At 32.3% G+C, this 21,151-nt stretch overlaps 2 protein-coding genes across 2 annotated transcripts; both read right to left on the bottom strand.

Moving 5' to 3' along the window:
* Positions 1-2,383: 2,383 nt before the first annotated feature.
* On the bottom strand, positions 2,384-10,407 carry LOC120624343 (endoplasmic reticulum resident protein 44-like). Its single transcript, XM_039890813.1, has 7 exons — positions 10,219-10,407; positions 10,029-10,104; positions 9,701-9,943; positions 8,077-8,319; positions 6,781-7,047; positions 5,006-5,204; positions 2,384-2,637 (listed from the first exon to the last, which is right to left on the bottom strand). Exons 1-7 carry the CDS (start codon positions 10,276-10,278, stop codon positions 2,502-2,504), a joined length of 1,224 nt encoding a protein of 407 aa, XP_039746747.1. The 5' UTR covers positions 10,279-10,407; the 3' UTR covers positions 2,384-2,501.
* Positions 10,408-14,447: 4,040 nt separating this feature from the next.
* Positions 14,448-21,115, bottom strand: LOC120624516. The gene is made up of 3 exons (XM_039891108.1): positions 20,855-21,115; positions 16,434-16,732; positions 14,448-14,666 (listed from the first exon to the last, which is right to left on the bottom strand). The coding sequence occupies exons 1-3, from the start codon at positions 20,919-20,921 to the stop codon at positions 14,586-14,588; spliced, it is 447 nt and encodes a 148-aa protein (XP_039747042.1). The 5' UTR covers positions 20,922-21,115; the 3' UTR covers positions 14,448-14,585.
* Between the last annotated feature and the right edge of the window lie 36 nt (positions 21,116-21,151).

The raw sequence follows: 21,151 nt of genomic DNA, 5'->3' as shown, positions 1-21,151 counted from the left end.
GTTTTATCATCAGCATTAGCGTCTCACTTAAGCACAGGCCTCCTCTGTCATAGGAGAGGATTGTTAGAGCATGGGCCCACCAAGCTGCTGCAATGCGGGTTGGTGGGCTTTATTATATCGTTATCCTCAGTATAACCAAAACATGCAATAGCTTTGAATTTCATACTATTACTATTCGTCTTCGTTTCTTGTTTACTAATAACTAGCTGTACCTCAGTAGCTCACGTCAGTTCAACAGAGGGCGCTCGAATTGCGCCAAAATACTTACGCGTTTCTTTCACGTCTAACAGATGGCGCTGTTTCAAAAACGCACATATTCGAAAGAGCCGTCGTGCCAAATTACAAAGCAATGGGTGCATAACATTAACATCAGATTTCTACATATATATAATAGCGTACCCTCAAACTAAACAATAAACAAACTGTCATACAGGCAGATAGGTGCGGTGCAGAATGTTTACCTCGGTTTGTTTTCATTGCAAATGTCTCTTGAACCGATATCGCATAGGTTGTAATCTTGGATCACTCATAGCTAACAAAAAAGGTCAGGGTGTAGAAAAACTAATGCATTCTATTAAATATACTTAATTATTTAATAATAATTTTTAACCTAAATAGTAATTGTGTACGTTAAATCGCGTCTACTTATACATTACTTTAGCATAAACACCTGGGAGAAAATAACTGAGACCTAATAAAAATGATTATTCTGGCTTAATTTTCTAGAATATATTGATTCCAATTCTAATTCTTTTAAAAGTTAATGTTTGTTATACCATGAATTAAATTTTAAAAGTTCTGACAATAATATATAATGCGCACACAGATAATTTAATAAGCATGGAATTCGAAAAACTTCCGAGTATACAAAAGAAAGTCTGTATTAATTATACGAAAGTATGTAGCAGCAACATTGTTATGGATAATAAAATAGATTTAATTTTATTAATTAGCTATCTAAACACATTTACTATACCTTCCACATATGACTGATGTTTAACAGTTAAAATAATTTTATACTATACAGAAACGTATTTTACTACTATTAATCTATACTTTATATACTAATTTTATAAGGCTGAAAAGTTTGTTTGGTTGAACGCGCTAACCTCAGGAACTACTAATTCGAAATGTAAAAATACTTATGTGTTGGATAGTCTACTTAACGAGGAAAGGCATAGGCTATATAACATCACGCTACGACAAATAGGAGATAATATTGAGATATATAGCATTGTTAAAAAAGGGGAAAAATAATTCCTTTTGAGAAAAAAAAATAATAATAACAGTTCTTAACGTTAAGATTTTTTTTATATCTCTCGTCGTTAAGGCAGCGTTCGTAACTTTTTTTGTTCGCCTATTTTTTTCGGACATAAATTGAAAATTCGACTACTGTGAAAGTTCTTAAATTTTTCTGGTTATAATGTATAAGATTATGTCATACACTCACAAATAATGAGGTTCCCTATTGGTAAATGAATTTTCAAAATCAGTTCCGTAGATCCAGGGATTACCCTTTACAACCTCACAAACTTTACCTAATTATAATATTAAGTAATTGCAGACAATTCATACCTTTATTTTTATTTGCTAAAAAAACACACTCAGGCATGGTTCTGTTATCATTTGGTTATAATCCAATGTTGCTGTAAGTATCATCGCATCGCTTGAGACATAAAAAAATAATAAGGCATAGAAATTACATAACAAACGAAACAACAAATGTTGAAAATTTAGTTTCAGGTTTTAAATTCCATATTTTGTAATGAATAAATATTATAAAACTCATAAGGCACTCATATTGAATGGCTATCAACATATTTTTAACAGTAAATGACGGAATGCCAAAAATACTCCTACAACGTAAGGTAAGGCTCAGCACACACCGGGAAAGGAGGATTATTTATCTGTAATCATCAAAATCATCATCATCATTATTCTAACCATTACACCACAGAGCAAGGATGGAAGTCCTCTCAGAATAACAATGGTTTAGGCCATGTATACCCCGTTTATGGGTTTCTAAATATGATGATGATGATGAAAGATAAGATTTTCTGCACTGCCCTCCCCAGTGTGCGTTGGTCCTAACGGATCTTTTAGTATTTGGCGGTATTCTATACTAGGCAAATTCATATAAATAATATTTACCTTCTTAAGCTTTATAATAAAGAAAACTGTATTGCCAATTGGATGGAAAAGAAAACTCTGAATGAGAACTTTAAACAGTTAAATAGAATTTCACAATAATATTATTGATATAAAATTAAAGATTATAGTAATATATAAAATTATATTGTAATTTTAACTAATAATACAATATTTACATGCACATTTTGAATATTACTGTATAATGAAAAAAAAAGCGCAACTTGTTCTCTTCTATAAATATACAAAATACGTAATGGAAAGAACAAAAAAAAAAAGATTACAAATAAACAAAAATGAGATAAATATGTTGCAGTGACAATGTTACCTACAAAATTGTATACTAGCAAGCCTTATAATTCGTCTTTCAACAGAGTGTATCTATTTTTAGATGGTGCAAGTTTCTTGAATGTGGACTCGGGTGGAGTGGTCACCTTAACATCCGTGCTTATCGCCATGTGGGGTGCATCGGTACCATAATGAAATTCTCTGCAAATTAAGAATATTAATTTATATTAATTCGACAAATAATGAAATATTGTGTACTGTTTCTACTGATAATCTCATCATCATTCACAGAATCTAATAAATTAGTTATATCATCAAAAACTTAAAGCAGTGATAACCTAATTAGGACTATGGTTACTCTTTCGGGGGCAGAGTTCGAATCCCACCCCCGCAACTCTAACTTTTTAAAGTTTGAAACATTGTGAGGAAACCTGCATGACTGAGAGTTCTTCATAATGTTCTCAAAGGCGAAGGAAGGCGTGTGATGCCCACCAACCCGCACTGGGCCAGCGTGGTGGACTAAGGCCTAGTAAAGGTCGGTAATGGGTTGATATGATGATGATAATAAATACATAAACAGTTAAAATGGTTCACCGCAAATTAAAACCCAATTAATAAATCTTCTACCTATTTATTGTACGGCAAAAATCTATAAAAGCTCATATTATTGTATTTCACTGGGAAGAAAAATTTAAAGGACCAGATGTGTATTTTATTTTTATATGTAATAAATAAATAATTGAATGATTGTTATTTGTTATTAGCGGATGCCCACAACTTTGTCTGCATGGAACTTTAGATTCTTGTGAATAAGAAGTGTTTATCGCAGTGTACCCCGCCCTGCCATCCTGTGCGACACGTACTCTATTATAACCGGGACGTTATAGCTAAAGATCATTGTCGATAACTTAAAACTCTTTGTCCTAATTGCTAACTTTAAAGGAAGTATCAAATTTAAATACCTGAAGCGATAAAAGTATTTAATTTGGTTAGAATTAATTTTGAAACCATTAAATAAAATGTGTATTGTAACTACAGTGTACAGTATAAGTGTACTTATGCTTCACTATTTTGGCTGTAAAGGCTTTTATTTAGACAAAAGATAGATAATATATGCTGTAGCGGAATAAATGTTAAAACTGTTTAAGAGAAACAATTTCAAAATACGTAATTTATTTTGAAATTGTTTCTCTTAACTTTCCCTATGAGAAACGGTTTTACAGCACACCAAAATAGTCTTCTTTCAGTAATTTTTGCGTGAAAGAGTAACAAACATCCATCCGACCATCCATCGATACAAACTTACGCATTTACTGAACTGATCAATCATCGTACAGTATATCTCACTTGCACCCATTGTGATTAGGGAGTGCATAGCGTTAACTGTCACAGCAGGTAGATCAACAACATAAATTTAATAAACAATTTATTAAATATTGCAAAGATTTTACTGACTCTCCTGACTTGTTAAATCAAAGCAGACAGGACACCATTTGAAAATACCTTCTCACAACCTTTTTTTAAAAGTAATCTAGGCAGATTCGCTCCAATAAATCGTCTAGTATTATGAACAACAATCAGATCAAGCCTGATATTGATATCTTTCACTACACCCTAGTTTTTTTTTAAATATATAGGTATCAGACTGATAGATTTATGTTCTTTTATGAATAATCAACCAATCTGTATTATTATATTTAATTTTGTTTAAATATTATTTATCACTCTGTCATATTATACTTACAATTTGCAACATAATATCAATAGCTTTTTTAGTCTAATACTTATCTTAATTTTTCTCTTTTGGCAGGTGATAATTATGATTATGCTGATTCATATCTGAACAGCTGAATTAATAAAAATGGACGACTTATCAAAATTAAGCTTAATTTGCTATACTCCGCGAAAAGCAGGAGAATCTGTGTGGTGTAATTTATAATTTCTTCAATCCTTATACCCCACACCAAACAGATCTTCGGCAATATACCCTCTACGCACGTTTCGCTCCGAAACCGGAGCATCATCAGGAGATGTTGACTTTACGATGAATAATTATTAAGATTGAAGAAATTATAAATTACACCACACAGATTCTCCTGCTTTTCGCGGAGTATAGCAAATTAAGCTTAATTTTGATAATATATCATGGATTTCCGCAAAGTAACGCCTGCTTCTATCCAAAATGGACGACGTCGAGGGCAATAGTTAATTGAGAATATTTTTCAGTAAATAGATTTAATGAATAAGATATATAAACTGTTTAATTTTAAAAGAACCATAGAATAACAATAAGGGCAAAGCAGCAGAGCAGCAGAACAGAAAAAGAGGAACTGCCGAGTATCTTGTCGGCTTCTTCTTGGTTTAATCTGCTTTCCGAGCCGGTGGGAGAGTCACTACAAAAAGACATACTTGACATTTCAAAAGTGCTTATAGTGTTGACTTCTACTTGAAATAAATGAATTATGAATAGAATTTAAATAATTCTGTGTGAAAGTCACTACACAGCAACAGACTTTACTTTTCTTAAGTGTTTATTTAAGAAAATTTATGAATTTGAATTTCAAAATACCTGTGTAATTTTCCGGAATATAAATCTTGAAGAAATTCCTTTAGCTTTCCTGGTTTTTCCATATCCTTAAAATCTGGGAAGAGGTACATGTGCCTGAACGAGTCAATGGCGATTAATGGAAGATCTGACAGTGACTTGCCAAGGTGATGCAGTGGATGCTCAAACCTTACACCATCAGCCGTAAGGAAGTTTATGCTTTCTGTAAGTAAAATATAAATTAAGAAAACACAAATCCTTTTGCAAATTATTGATTGATCAATCTCTGTGCTAGTAAGGGGAATATGATTTAATACTACTACTACTATAATATTATAATACAAAATTAAAACGCAATTATTGATATATCATAACAAAGCATTCCAAATATTCTTGTTAACTGTTTATTTTCAACATAAAATAACCAGTTCTCTGAAGGCTGAGTTATAAATTAGAATTTGCAAAGTATCACATATGTAAATTTAAATATTCAAATTCACACATGATTAACATGGAAATGTGGGTAACAAACAATCTTTTTTTTTAAAGGGTATAATATTATAGAGACAAGGTAAATTTGTTACTATGAATTCATATATGGTATTATTATTTTATATTAAAAATGATTACAGTTAAATTTGCTCTGCATGTCTAAAAGAATTGTGACAAAAAAGTATGTCCAATTTACGATATGAAAGTATACAGAACTATGTCTTATATATATAATGATTATGATAAATATCAATATGTTAACTAGCCATAAAGAGTGTCCTTTGAAAAAGTGTACCAACGAAAATGAGTGAAACTAGACCATTATTATTAAATAATAACCTACGGTAGTGAGTGCTGGACTATTAGTAAAAAAAAATGAAGAAACCCTGAGAATTTATGAAAGGAAGGTACTAAGAACCATTTATATCGTACAGTGGAAGTGGATGGTATGTGGTGGTAGGTACAATAACGAAACTTATGATATCTTTGGGGAGTCAAACATTTTCCAGCACATAAAAATTATTTAGAAGTTTGTGGAATTTTTTGTATTATACATAAATAATAATTTGTTTTTTTTTTCTTGGAATAATTATTTTTTTTTTATTTATATTAAACAATAAACTTGGAATACCCTGTTACCATCTTAGTCTTATCATCACTTACCAGCAAGTGATATTGCAGACAAGGGCTTGTAACGTAAGAAATTTATATTTTTTGTAAACCACTACACAGTTAGTAAAATAAAGGATGAATAGAGAGAAACACAAAAACTGGATTAGAATACAAAAGGCGGCCTTATCGCTTAAAAGCGATCTCTGCCAGGCAACCTTAAGATTAGGACAACAAGAGCGAGAACAAATAGGTGTTGTAAATATTATGTATTTAGAGATTGCTATAACCCCTTGTTGAACAATCTACTATTAAACACAGGGGATGTTTTAGGCAATAAAAATAGTAACGATAGTAATAATTACTAGTTTTATTCCAATTTTATTGCCCATGAGTTATGGTCTACTTTGAACCATTATCGATTGTGCACTTATGTGCAAATGAAATCTTTTATTTAAATAATTTTGTATTAACAAATGAACCACTTTATTTCAGCTGGCTCAGTGGTCTAGCTGTCAAAACATTCTCAGTACAAAATTCCAAATGTGAAATTAGTATGTTCACATGAAAAGGCCCACTCGCATAAAGAAAATATTGGGTTTGAGTTTAAAGATGACTTGATTTGACTTTCCTTAGATTAAATCAAACTAGTACCTATAGATAACCTATCTTATAGGGATATAAAAGTAACAACATACGCTTTTCAGATTGCAGTTCTTTCCTGATGACTTCTTTGTACTTCTTCACACTTTCATTATCAGAGGGTTGATGGAACAGGATAAGGAAAGGTAATCCTTCTTCAGTCAGTTCTTCTGCATTCTCGAATGTAATTTCACGCACCAGTGGAATACATTTTTGTTGCACCCAAGTGTTGAGTTCATCAAAGTCAAGCAATGATCCATTGTATGTCTCATCAGGTTCAACTGATGTCTTTTTGTCAGTTCTAAATACAACAATTGGCTGCCCTGTAATTTATTAAATGACAAATTAGTTACAAGATTTTTATCCAATGTTATATGCTGACGAAATTTGGTTATAAATATAAAGTTATATCTACTTTTAAACTAATGCCTCTCATAGCTTTACCATAACAATAACATATCTCAACAATACTTAAGTCTACAAACAAACATCAAGGCCAAAGATTATTACTTTAGATTACATTGATTTTGTAAATTCAGATAATCCAACAATGTTAAGGTATTCACTGGGATTTTAAACACTATATACACACAAGTGTACTTCAAGTAATTTATTTTACTCTATTAATAAGCAGAGATTATCTATAGTATGGAGGGTAGAGGTAAGGAGAGTCATCTTATATGGGAGAAAAGTTGAAAAAGTATCCAGTTGTATGCGCTAAATAACAGTTCAAAAATCCTCCACAATGGCGCTGGTGGATGCACAGGGTATGGTATGAATGTAGCAATCGTAGATGAATTGAAGTATGCCGAGTTAAAAAATTTAATGTCATTATCGACTAAAGTAGTTAATTATTGAGAATTTCAACAACTTACGTTGTACAAAATATTGTGGTAAATATAACCTTACTTCCCTGTTTATTTTTCAAGCCTACTCTAACAATATTTATATTTGGCGCTTCTTTTAAGAGTTACCTTGATGCAAATGTGGCGCCATTCTAATTTAATACATTTTGACGACACTTTTTCATATACACAGATGATCCTCCTTACCTCTACCCTCCATAATCTATAGGAAGTTAAAATCAAAAATTTGATTGCTCTTTATAACTAATTTATACCTATTTGATAACAATTATTGTTTAATATATACTTATTATCTATTTATTATTATAAATAAGTACTTATTTTAAGTTGACTGATATACAATTTGTGATTTATTTTTTATCAGCTCATAATATTTAGTCCAAGTTTATTATATCTATATCAACAATTTGTTTAAAATAAACAAACTGTTTTTAATTGTATGTTAGACAGCATATTAAAATTGGTATAAAAATCTGAGTATCATACCTGGTGGATGCATTTGCTTTGAAGCATCACCAAATCCTGCATGGAATAAACATTCATCTTTTAGGCTGCCTGCCACCTTGCGGAAAACATCATATTCCGGCTGGTCTCTTCTATCCATGTAACCAATTATATGCCTCTTTTCCTCACTTAGCTCTTGAAGCTCTTTCAAATGGCCAAATGTGATGACAGAATCAGTTAACTGCTTTTTGATAAACTCTGCAAATGCTTCCACAGAACGCTGGCCTGTTAACAATATAATTGTTTTAGTGAATACTTTAATACCTATGAAATAATAGAATAATTATAGGTTTAATCGCTAATTTCAACATTTTACAATAAAAAAATATTAATGCAATGTCTTCACAGATGATTCTGACAGAACAAAATGTAGCATATTTTGTTTGTGTGTTTGTTTGCTTGTGTGCAAGGACAATTCAAATAACACATTATGTGAGATAAAATAAAAGGAAAGTGCAGAAGAAAACATATAAGTTCCATCAACACAGTTACAATACTGGATTATTTAGTGGATTAAATTACCTTAAAGTTCTACTATATTTAAGTTATAATGGTTTGAACTTTTGACACAACACTTGGAAACTCTCTTTGGAAAACACCACTGTTTGATATAATGTTAAAGCAGCACATTGAGTGAGCAAAGCAAAGTTTGGCCAGGTACAACTAGTACAATAAGTAAGCATAGTCTTCCTTAGCTAGCTAAGCTAGATTATGCATTTTAATGGTATGTGAATAAACCATCTCTAAACTATCTAATTAAAACAATAATCTTTCTCACACCCTTCATTTGTGAAATAATCAGGGACTTCTACTCATTCAACATAAATTTACATGTAGTCAAAAGAACTGCAGCTATACATAGATATGCTCTAAATATAAATGTATTTCTGAGGTTATGTGGCTTAGACAGCAAAAACAATATCAATCTGAAAGTGATGACTTTGAGGTTTGAATTTGACTTTAATATTTCCTTCATTAGGCTGTTTCTCATTATCTGACTACTCAGAATAATTGTTAACTATGAATTGCTGTATGTAACATTGGTGCACCAGCCACCATTGGTTCAGTGTGGGATTTCGCTCTATATCTGACTCTTCTATGGTAAAAGTATGCCAGTGCCCAGCATTGGAACTTTAATAAGGCTTATGATGAATTTCTATTAAATTATCCTCCAATATTTACAATAAACCAACAGCAAAAACTGCAACAATTTCTTTACATACGCTTATAATTTTATGTGAAAACTTAAGTTTTCCTCAGACATATTTGTGACTGTTGTCTATAATATATGTACAAAGCAGTCACTAAGATGAGATACATTTTTTCATTTGATAAAATATAAATTGTATATTATTTGTGCTTGTTTTTCTGTACTTTTCTATGTAAAATAAAAGTATGTTTTATTCATCTTGTAGCTATTGTACTTGTGTAAACTGTAAAACAAGTTATAGTTTCTTAACCGACTTCAGTTGTGCACTGCTGACTGACATGAGTGAAACAAGCCACTTTTCAATACAAAATTGTGTATCAGAAAATATCTGAAGTGGGATAAATTAAGATCTAAGCAGTTCTTACTATACAGTACTTAGAATACGATTTGCATTACCTCTGTACTCCTTTTTAGCTGGCGAACCATTTCTGAAAAGCTTTAGTGTTGGGTACTTGGAGATATGAAATCTAGTTGCGATTGCCGCTTCTTTGTCACAGTCCACTTTTCCCATCACAACTTTGCCGGGGTCATAACCAGCTTTCGTAACTTCATCAGCAGCATCATCAAATATGGGCATCAATGTATTGCTAAATCTACACCACTCAGCGTAAAAATTTATAAACACCACTTCGTTAGAGGCTAAAAACAAACAAAATACGAATGATAACTAATTGAATCTTAAATAATTAATAAATCTTAGGTTTTTTAAAATACCGAAACTTACCTAACACCATATCTATATTGTTCTGTGTTATTTGTACAGCACCGCTATCAGTAGGATTGTAAAAACTGTGGCAGATCTAAAGCAAAACAATTTAGTATCCAATTAATTTAGCCTTATTAGACCATAAAATCAACAAGCAAATTGGTAGGTACGTGTACCACCGAAATAAAGCACTACAATTTCTTCTTACCAATATAACAGCCGATGCGAGAATTTTGTAGCTAAACATGTTTTCAAAAGTTCTATACATTTTTAATTACAAGATTCTTAAAACGTTAGCGGATATCAATAATAAATAAAATGCGGCTTTTCTTTCAAAACTATCGCCAATATTTTACACGTCTGTGTTTCACTTCACAGTCCACCATTCAACATTGACAATCTGTGCCATTGACATCACATTGACATAATAATTTATAGTTCATGGTTTAGCTTTGGAGTTGATGAATCGAATAGATGTGTGCTACAAGAACGAAATCGAGTTTTAGTTGCCAATGATGATGATGATGGTCATTTTAGTTATATTCTGGAATGAAACAACAGATTTCAAATATGTAGATATAATCTGTTCGTCATAACTTGACGCGAGAATGGATTTCCGCGTTTCCCAAACTAGAGTTCAAGCGTCAATTTGTAATAAACGGACATTACATCATTCGATATTACATCGGAGCTTTTTGGCACAGACAGTTGATTAGGCATTTTGTTAACAATAGGGAATCGGACTACTTTTCAGTCTGTGTTTTGAATAAAAATTAGTGCTTAAATATAACCATAGAATATATTTTAATTTCTTTACAGCGTTTAATGTATAGTGTACTTTTAAACCGGCTTTAAAAGTATACTTTACGAACGCCTAATTTTGGAATACTTAAGTTAGATAAAAAGTTTAGTGTTTATTTATATAAATTTGTTTTATTGACAATCCTCTTTGTGGATCTACCAATTAGTATAAGTAACATTGGCGAAGTACAACGTGCTGATTGGGCAAAAAGCAAAAGAAAATATATTTTCCAATATTTTTTACCAACACTTCAATTTTCTTCACACACTGGCAATTGACACTATATTACGCAGAATATTGTCAATAATATTGACTTGTGCGTGAGTAGATTTTAGTGCATATACCCACCACGCTGCTGTTATGAGGATTGCGGGCCTTTGACGATTATTATAACTATATAGTTAGTGTTATGGCTGTTCTGGCTATTAACTTTCGTACTAATTTCAAAGTCAAAGTCAAAAATATCTTTATTCAAATAGACCTTTAGGTGGCACTTGTGATGCGTACATTACATGAGTATTACACGGTAGTGAGATGATGGCGATAACCATATTCGTAACTCTTTCCTTAAAGCCAATAAATATCTGTATCAGACCGAAAGGGCAATGAACATTTTTGTATGGACTTTGGCTTACCTATTCTCCGCCATTTTAATTTCAGTTCAAAATCGCATTCGCGATTAATTTTTAAAAGCTTATATCTTCAGTATGTAACAATTTACGAGTTTTTGTCAAATACTATTTTTGTTTGTAATAATTGTGTTAACTATCCCTTTTAAAAAGAATTATCCCTGAATGCGATTTTTAAATAAAATTAAGTAGGGAAATTAGGGATAGGTAAGTCAAAATCTTCAATGCCCATTGAAACCGCAAAACTCCAAACAATTTTTTTTGGCGTAACCAGGAAACCGAAAACAGTGCCTCGTGCTCCGTAATTAAACATGCTAACCACTAGAGAAAAGAGGAATAGGTACTAGTTATAGTGCACCCACCTACGATAAGATGCTAATCTTGCAATTTCGTTACTTAATTATATTCCTTATGGAGGAAAGGAAGCGACAGATAGCTAATCGACAATAATATCAATCCTTCAATACGCCACGCACACAGGCAATATTATAGGTAATTGAAATTATTGTCAGTAGATACCTAATATTGAATGTACTGCGGTTGCGCCACAATATTTGGGTTAAAAAAAAGATTTCAATCTGAAAGAACATAGGTACGGCGCGAACGTGAACCATCTACGATGAAGACAAACTAGCTCACGAACATAGTGGTTACTTTATTATTTTTATTATTATGTATAACTACATTTACTTATAACAAATATAGACTTGTTCTAATCGGAAAACCTTCCTCTGCTAAGCCACGTTTCGAATCCCCTATCTTTCTATTTCTCCCCGTTTACGACTCTCAGCAATCCCACCGCCAACTCACGTTGACCAATCGGAAGAGAGCTAGGAATTGGCGGTCAACTGACTTGACTAAAATTATACAAAAATACTAAAACTCTTTCCGTTTAAGTCAATACACCATATTAATATTTGCAAATAATTACGAAATTAAAGAAATCGTTACAGATCTATTACTCCTAAACATGGTAATAAAGGAGTGGTTTTTTTTTTAAATCTCTTTTAAAGAGCTGAGTCACTTAAGTGACTATGCAGCTGTTGTAGCTACTTCTTCAACTAGGTACTCTCAATCACTAAGATCTCTGGGAAAACCACACTTTCCTAGTGGCATTGACCATTGAGCTATTAGATCCTCGTCTTTTTCATTGAGAATTATTAATTTATTTTTATCTCATTCTTCGTCAATTCTGCTATTGATTCTAACTTAAAAGTGGTTCTTATAATTACTCTAATAGACTCGGAATAAGCTTTTAATCAGCCATAGCTGGTTAAAGTTGAAATTAGACGGCCGAAGTTAGGTGAAGTGTGTGGCTATGTTTCTGCCTAGTATCGACCACTAGGCCGATTATAAGTTTTGCACAATATATCATCCCTATCCTCGGCCAGGTGAATATTTCTCAAAATAAATAAAAGAACAATAATACTTTTATCTAGAATGACAGTCAATTTAATGAATTAACGATATTAATCTTCATTAGGTCTTGATACAATTAGTTTTTCGTATAAATCTTAACTCCGCATAGTGCTGATTCTCTGAACTCAAGCATTAAATATCAGATCGTTCAATAAGTCCTCACCGGTCGAAGAACAATTTGTCACTGAGCGTTCTAGAGACTACTGGCACCGGCCATATTTCATACACGCTTTCTCAATGAATAAGGTATAATTTCTTATGAAAATTAGGCTCCTAAACTAGTTATTTCATAATTTATTAAGAAAGTTGTGTGAAGGGCCGATACTAGGAAGGTTTACCCTACCATAAAGCAGAAACATAATGTTCTAAAAAATCTACAGACATTTCCATTTCTAAATCCAGAGTCAACTCTAAGGTTTTATTCCCGAAACTCTTTTCTAGAATTTTTTTCCTGAAATTATAGAATTTGTATTGTTTACGTTATTGCATAATGAAATGTAAAGACCTACGTATTTCTGATTAGTCTAATTTTTCTTACTTGTCTTATGTAAACAATCTTTTAGAGTAAATTTCATATCCAAATTGAGGAAATAATATAAAACACTTAGGCAAAGAAAGTCTTTTACCATTGTGTTTGTTTTTATTTATTTTATTGTACTTGTTTTTTTATATTATTAAAAAATACTTTCCACTCAAAAGTAATGAAAAGATGGTTTACATTATACCTAACATAAGTGAGAAAATATGGATTGTAAGTACAGACCGATTGTCAGTAGAACGGCTCAGACTCTCGATTTACTGTAAATGCGTAATGAATGATTATTAACAAGATATGTCAGACTGCTAAATATCATCTATATCAATGGTAGCAACAGTAAATTGCGAATCTGTGCCATACTCCATAGGGAGTATGGACTTAAACTTATCTATACAGAAAACCGTACCGTACCGTTTAATCAAATTTTCTGTTTGCCTATGAAATGGAAATCTCTGTTTTAAACGAAGTGTCTTAAATATTTTTTTCTCTGTTATAAAAGTAAATCAATCTCAAATTGCTATTACCAGATTAAAGCCAATAACATGAAGAATCATGCTACGTAATATCACTTTCTTTTGTTCAGTTATTACTGAGATAAATTGCAATCCCTGCTGCCAAAATTTCGAATGCCTTGCTTTAATGTGTACCCCATTTGAGTTTACGATTCAATCACAACCCTAGATATTTTACGTTTACTACAACATTCAGAGTGTAATCTTTTATTTTAAGGTTGATCGATTTCCCAATATGACTTCGATCAAATATGCATATTTTACTCTTTTGCGAAGAAGAATCCAGGCCTCAATTTTGAAGCAGGTGTCCAAACACATAAGAACAATCCCTTTTTTCTCCACCAGTAATTTTGGTTTTCTACTTAATATCGATATAATGTAATTCGCAATCGGCCACTTGCTAAAAATGTACAGTTAAATGTTTTAAAAGTTGGTGATAAAATAAATACAAAAAAAGTTGAAAATTTTAAAACTAAGTATATTAAAACTTAAATATAATATCAACAATCATAATGATTATGTATGTATAATAAAACATTAAAATGGAGAGATTACTCCTGGACGGATTTGGAATATAAAAAATATTTAAAATACTTATTACATTAAACAAGGCATTCATACTATTATGTTACTATAGCATAATATCATATTAAATTAATATGATCAAATTGTAAATCAGAAGCTAAAAAGTAGCTGTGCTAAAAATGCTGCTCCTAATAACAGAGGAAATACTGGCTTCTTCGTCTCACTTCCACTCTGCAATAAAAATAACAAATGTTAAATAGTTTACCAGTAATCTAAACTAATAATAATACCTAATAATAATAGAGGAAAGATTTTTTGTTTCTTTGTTCCCAATAGGCCCGATATAATTTAATTTCAAAAAAATTGGAGGTTCTTAAGAAAAATATGCAATTATTTAAACCTAAAGTGGCAAATTTTCGCCTAAAAATTCATTACTAGCGTGCGCTGAAAAAACTACTGATAATACATAAAAATGATGTACTATATTATTAAAGTACTCATTATAACCTACAAAAAGTTCACGAGGGAATCTAACTATTATGTAGTATATATATTTAGTTAGTTGCAATAGCAGCTTTTGTGTCCTAAAATTTTATTAGATTGCAGTATACATTTTTATTCAAATAAATAGTTTTATCATCAAGGGTATATATAGCGGTAAAATACTATTTAATCGGATTGTAGTAAGTATTAAAAAAAAAATTAAAAAAAATGTAGCAAGTTTAACAAAATTAAAGGAGTACACCCTAAACAAACCAGTTATTTTAAAACTAATTTAAAAGATCTTTTTTTCAAGAACACACAGGTGAAAAATATGCTTTTAAAAAAAAACTCAAGCGAACGAAGTCGCGGGCGACGAAAAGCTAGTAGTTTATAAATTTAGAATAGAAAAATGTAACTAGCATATGTATTTTCCATGGTTGTACGAAGACATGCCTTACTTTCTTTTCATATATGATTAGTAGATGTTGATCGCGTTCTTCGTCAAGAGTTTATTACGGCGGTGGATACCCGCGTTTCGTGGGTATGTTTCGCTGGGATAATATTACTATGTTACTCTCCGTCCCTTCAACTATTCTTATGCTAAATGCCCTAAAACCTTCGCCCAGAAATGGTCTATCAAATAGTATTGAATGCCTCAACGATCCAGCAACTTGTAGTTCCAGAGATTAGCATATTCAAACGAAATGTGTGGTTTTTTTATAACTGCAACAATGCACCTACCACTGCTTAGATGTCTATTTTGCTCACTAAAAATTAGTCCTGGTCTAAGTTCGTAGGAAGTTAACTTTTTAGGGCTGTGGCAGTTATTTACAAAATAATCGATTTATACGTGGCAACGTACCGGAACGCTAAATCGCTTAGCGACACGTTTGTTTGGTAGGCTTGTAACTAGCCATTGCAGAAACAAGCCACAAGACCACACCACCAGATTCTGAAATTATACAATCCTGATTTACCCCTGCTGAGGATTGAACCCGGGAAGGAGGAGGCCCTTATAAGACTAGAGGGCTCAGCAATGCAGGGAGGTTAACATCTTAATTGTGCAGTAGAAATTCTGCAGTGGAAAGGTAGAAATAAGCATTCTGACAAAAGGAGTCTGTAGATGTACTTCACTCAACTTTATTTTGCCACAGTAAGACTCTATATATAATTATTTAGGTGTTGCCTGCGATTCTACCCATTTATTTTATAGGCTACAAAGGCTGGCGTAATAATTTAGAAGGCTATGTTTTAATCTTGCAAAAACACTTTCCTGATTCATAACTAGCATGAAAATTATTAGTATACTAAAAATTTTTAACACACAGTAATGTGTACCTTACATGCAGTATGCAAAGTACATAATAATATGTGTTTAAATTTTAATCAATTTGTTGAAGTATAGGGAGCCTAAGAGGTAAAAAACACTTTTGCAAAGTAACTGCATGCTGTATCTATTTTTCTTTGTGTAACAAATGAAAAATTTAGTTAAATTTATTTGTCTAAAATACTCACAATAATATAATAGTTGCAGCGGTCACCCCTGCAGCAGTCAGAACAAATCCAATCTTGATACCATATATGAGTACATAGGGGCATATAATGTTGTCTTGTTATAGCACATTCTGTTTTATTAGAACATCTTTTCGATATATAATATTGCTTTTTAGCTCCTTGTGACCAATATGGGGTACTACCCCACTTTATTTCAGTTAAGCAGACATCTTGATTGTATTCACACGTTTTAATTGTTTTAACACACTTTTCAGTGTTATCTTCTTGATTTTCACACACATAGCATTCAAGACTCTTTACTGTAAAAAGTTTAAAGAATTAATTTTGTACAGTTTTAACTTTATTCCTTAGGGTACTGATTGAAAAGTGTAATAGAGCTACTTTAATAGCTTTCAAAGACTTTATATGAAAATCTATTTGGCAGTTTCAGACATTAACACTGAGATATGAAAAAATATTGAAATCTCATCATAATATTAGTATACCGGATGTTTGGTGCATCGTGTGCCAAATCGAATCTGATGATTGGAGGGGTCTTTGGCTATCTCTTCAGCCCTCGTAAAAAAATCTTGCTCAAACGGTTTTTTTTATACTGATTTTAAATTGTTTTTTTAAAAATTGTAAAAATTCTACATTTAAATTTTAATAAAAAATAAAGTTGTTAAGTATTAATTAATTTTCTTTTTAATCTTTAATTTGTAACGTTTTACGCTTCTTTTGAAACTAGAATTACACGCCAGCAACATCTAGTTTTTGTTTTACAGCCCCGCAAAGTTTTTTTTACGTAAAAAAATAAGCTTGAACGTCAACTTTCGGTTTTAATAAAAAAAAAACTAAAAGTGATCATGTTCTTCCAATTTTTTTAAAACATCTCTGGACTGTCCCCTTTCTAATGGTGTGCAATATGCCATGAAAAGTAATTAGTAACATCACTAATTTTCAAATTTTCTAAACTTAGTCACAATTTTCTAATATTCAACAGATGAAAGAAAAACAAGTTTTTGCGTAAATAAAACTCACAAGCAGGTAAAATTTTTAAATTTCGTAGGTTTTACTTGAAATAAAAATAATATTACATTGCATTTGAAACATTTATTTCATAATTTTTACAAATTCTGCTCAAATTGTTCACCCCTGTTTCGAATGCAGGCCCGACATCTTTGACGTATTGTTACAGTTGTAGTCCGAAGCCGTATTTCGTTCTTAATTGTACCGAAGGCCGCTTCTATGCGTTGTATTAGTACCTCCCTCGTTGGGACTTCTGTGGCGTATACTAGCTCTTTGGCACGTCCCCAGACATAAAAATCTAACGGAGTTAAGTCTGGGGAACGTGGAGGCCATGCAATAGGCCCATCGCGCCCAATCCACGAATTGGGGAACACATTATCGAGGTATTCCCTCACAGTTAAACGCCAATGCGCGGGACAGCCGTCATTTTGAAATACTATGGGCACATCTTCATTAAACACGGGCACCTCGGCCAATAATTCCGGCAGATCATTTTGCAGGAACTCTAAATAATTATCGCCATTTAAGTTATCAGGCAGGTAGTGCGGTCCAATTACCTGATTCCCAATCACTCCTGCCCAAACGTTCACACTAAACCGTCTTTGAAAAGATTGCTGTCTTTTGGCATGTGGGTTTTGCCGTTTCGGTGCCCAATGGTGTAAATTGTGCAAGTTAAGAATCCCTTCTCTGGTAAATTTGGATTCGTCAGTCCACAGTATTCTTTTTAAAAAATCAGGATTATCCACATCTGTGTGTAACAAAAACCGACAAAAGTGCATTCGTCTGTCAAAGTCGCCACCCTCAAGACCTGCAACAACCAAAAATCTTTTTAATTCCCCTTGAGCAGTAATTAATTGCACTAGAAGATTATGGATACCTGCTAAACAAAGGCAACGTCAAACAAAGGTTTTAAATTACGTACCTTGAACCGGAGTCTCGTGGAATGGATATTTTTCGTTTTGTCGAAGGACTTTCCACACTTTCCATATTGAAATATCAAGTTGTGCCGCCACATATCTAATGCTTCTTGTGTCGTCTTCCTCAAAAAGTGCCAGTATTCTCTCGTCCACTTCAACATTATGTCGCACAACATGTCCCCTTGGTTCATGAAAATTGACACTCCCAGTCTCGCGTAAACGTCGGTATGTGTCTTGGAAGACTCTGCGGCCAGGTAATCGTCGACCAGGAAAGCGTTCCTGGTAAAGTCGTTGCGCTGCACGAGCGACACCACGGGCTGCACCATAAACCATTATGATGTCCGCATATTCCTCGTTAGAGTATGTCGTCATTGCAACAACAAAAAAGTCAACAAAGTTTAACAATAACACCAAAAGTAAATAAAACGTAACAAAAAACAACAAAACTTAACGAAAACTAAATAAAAGAATCGTGGAGTACAGTAAGCTAGCACACACGTTAGGCAGCAGAGGCAGTGATGTCTCGACTAAAAAATAAGATGGCCGCCGTGTCGACGCGACGCGGGGCCCGTTCGCGATTGGTTCAAACAGGTTTGCACTATGCAAGAAAGGAATAGAAGATAGATTTCGCTTCACTAGAGTGAAAAAACTATTTTTGCCTGTTTAAACGAACAACGGGCGTATAACTTTATGAAAGAGACAGAAAATGTCATCTGCCTTGTGAATTGTGAGTGTTATTTACGCAAACCCTTGTTTTTCTTTCACCTGTTGAATATTAGAAAATTGCGACCAAGTTTAGAAAATTTGAAAATTAGTGATGTTACTAATTACTTTTCATGGCATATTGCACACCATTAGAAAGGGGACAGTCCAGAGATGTTTTAAAAAAATTGGAAGAACATGATCACTTTTAGTTTTTTTTTTATTAAAACCGAAAGTTGACGTTCAAGCTTATTTTTTTACGTAAAAAAAACTTTGCGGGGCTGTAAAACAAAAACTAGATGTTGCTGGCGTGTAATTCTAGTTTCAAAAGAAGCGTAAAACGTTACAAATTAAAGATTAAAAAGAAAATTAATTAATACTTAACAACTTTATTTTTTATTAAAATTTAAATGTAGAATTTTTACAATTTTTAAAAAAACAATTTAAAATCAGTATAAAAAAAACCGTTTGAGCAAGATTTTTTTACGAGGGCTGAAGAGATAGCCAAAGACCCCTCCAATCATCAGATTCGATTTGGCACACGATGCACCAAACATCCTGTAGATTAATTTTTGAGAACAGGTTAAAGGGATGAAATATTGTTTGTTATTTATCTAGATAACAGAAACTGTTTTTATAAGACAAAACAATTTTTTTAGATTTGAAGTTTGCCTTGTCCTTTCATATGGTGATAAGTGATGATGCAGTCTAAGATGATAGCTAGCTAACCTAACTGCATTACAGTCATATTAAAATCAATATTGGTTTCCATATGGTGTCTTACTAGAAAGATAAATCTTTTAGCAGCATGTCTCAGGTAGGGTGTTCAGTCAAGCTTGGTAACCCAGGTAGCTGTATAACTGTATTAAAATTACTTGCTGACCATTATGTATTAAAGCAAAGATCCTCAGCACTGCTCTGATGCAGGTTGATAGGTTTTAATGACTGTTATCATGTTTGTGAAAACTACCACAATCAGGCTGCTTTTTGATTGATTGTGTGCTGTCAACAAAACAGATATAAAAACGGCTAAGACTACTGACAAATCATCTTCATAGAATATATTTCCTTCTATATTACACCACTAAACATTAGTACAAATGCTGCATATTTATAATGTAGCTTTTACCTCACTTACTGCTTAGCAGCTTGGTGGAAAAGTAGCCTTACCAGCATTGTTAACAATTTCATAGACTCGAATAAAATAAAATAAGATAAAATAAATAAAAAGACATGCCTGTCTGTTTTAGTACCACTGGTTTGGATGGCAGATTCAAGAAAATTTCGGCAAAAAAGCTCAGCAGTTTCTCTTTTCCAAACATGAACCTTTTACAATTTAAGTGTAATGTTATAATATTTGTCATTTCAACTTGTGAGAGATAAAAGCAGTACTGCTTGCTTCCTAAGCAACATTATAATTGAAAATGTCAACATTGCTTGGAATGTTATAAATGAGTTTTACCACCACATTTAAACATTTGCATTAGTAGGTTCAACTTAGAAATCATGTTTTAAAAGCTTATACTCAATGTTATAGTAAACAAAGCTATATTGTCAGTTCCAAAAGTACACATCTTTTCATGTTTCCCAGTGGAATAGATATTTAAAGACCAATCAATTTACTGTGTCGATTTGGTGTTTAACCGAATTACACTAGTGAAAACATGGACAAAAAGATACAAAGCATTGTAGACACAACAAAAATAAAACAGATATTCGCCTTAATATCTGTTTTATTTTTGTGATTATGTATTATGATTATTCGTCGAAACTAAAAAAAATACTACTAAATACCTCCGAGAAAAGAAGTAAGAGATATTATTCCCACAATCCACACCAGATAATAATTCACAACCATCATATAACCGTTACTGAATCACACTTTTTCTAACTGAAGTCTAACTTTTATTACATTAAATAAGAAACATAAGCAGCTTAATTTCTTAAATGTTTTATATATTTATCGGGAAAAATTAACAAAACCTTAAAATTACTAAATCATAAATTCACGGGTGTGGCATACGCTTGTACTGATTTGAAGTATTGTTGAATATAAACAACTAAAAAAAGTCAAATTCACGTCAAATTCAA

Source organism: Pararge aegeria, chromosome 6 (genome assembly GCF_905163445.1).
Source record: "Pararge aegeria chromosome 6, ilParAegt1.1, whole genome shotgun sequence".
Classification (NCBI taxonomy): domain Eukaryota; kingdom Metazoa; phylum Arthropoda; class Insecta; order Lepidoptera; family Nymphalidae; genus Pararge; species Pararge aegeria.
This window is presented reverse-complemented; position numbering and strand designations above follow the sequence as displayed.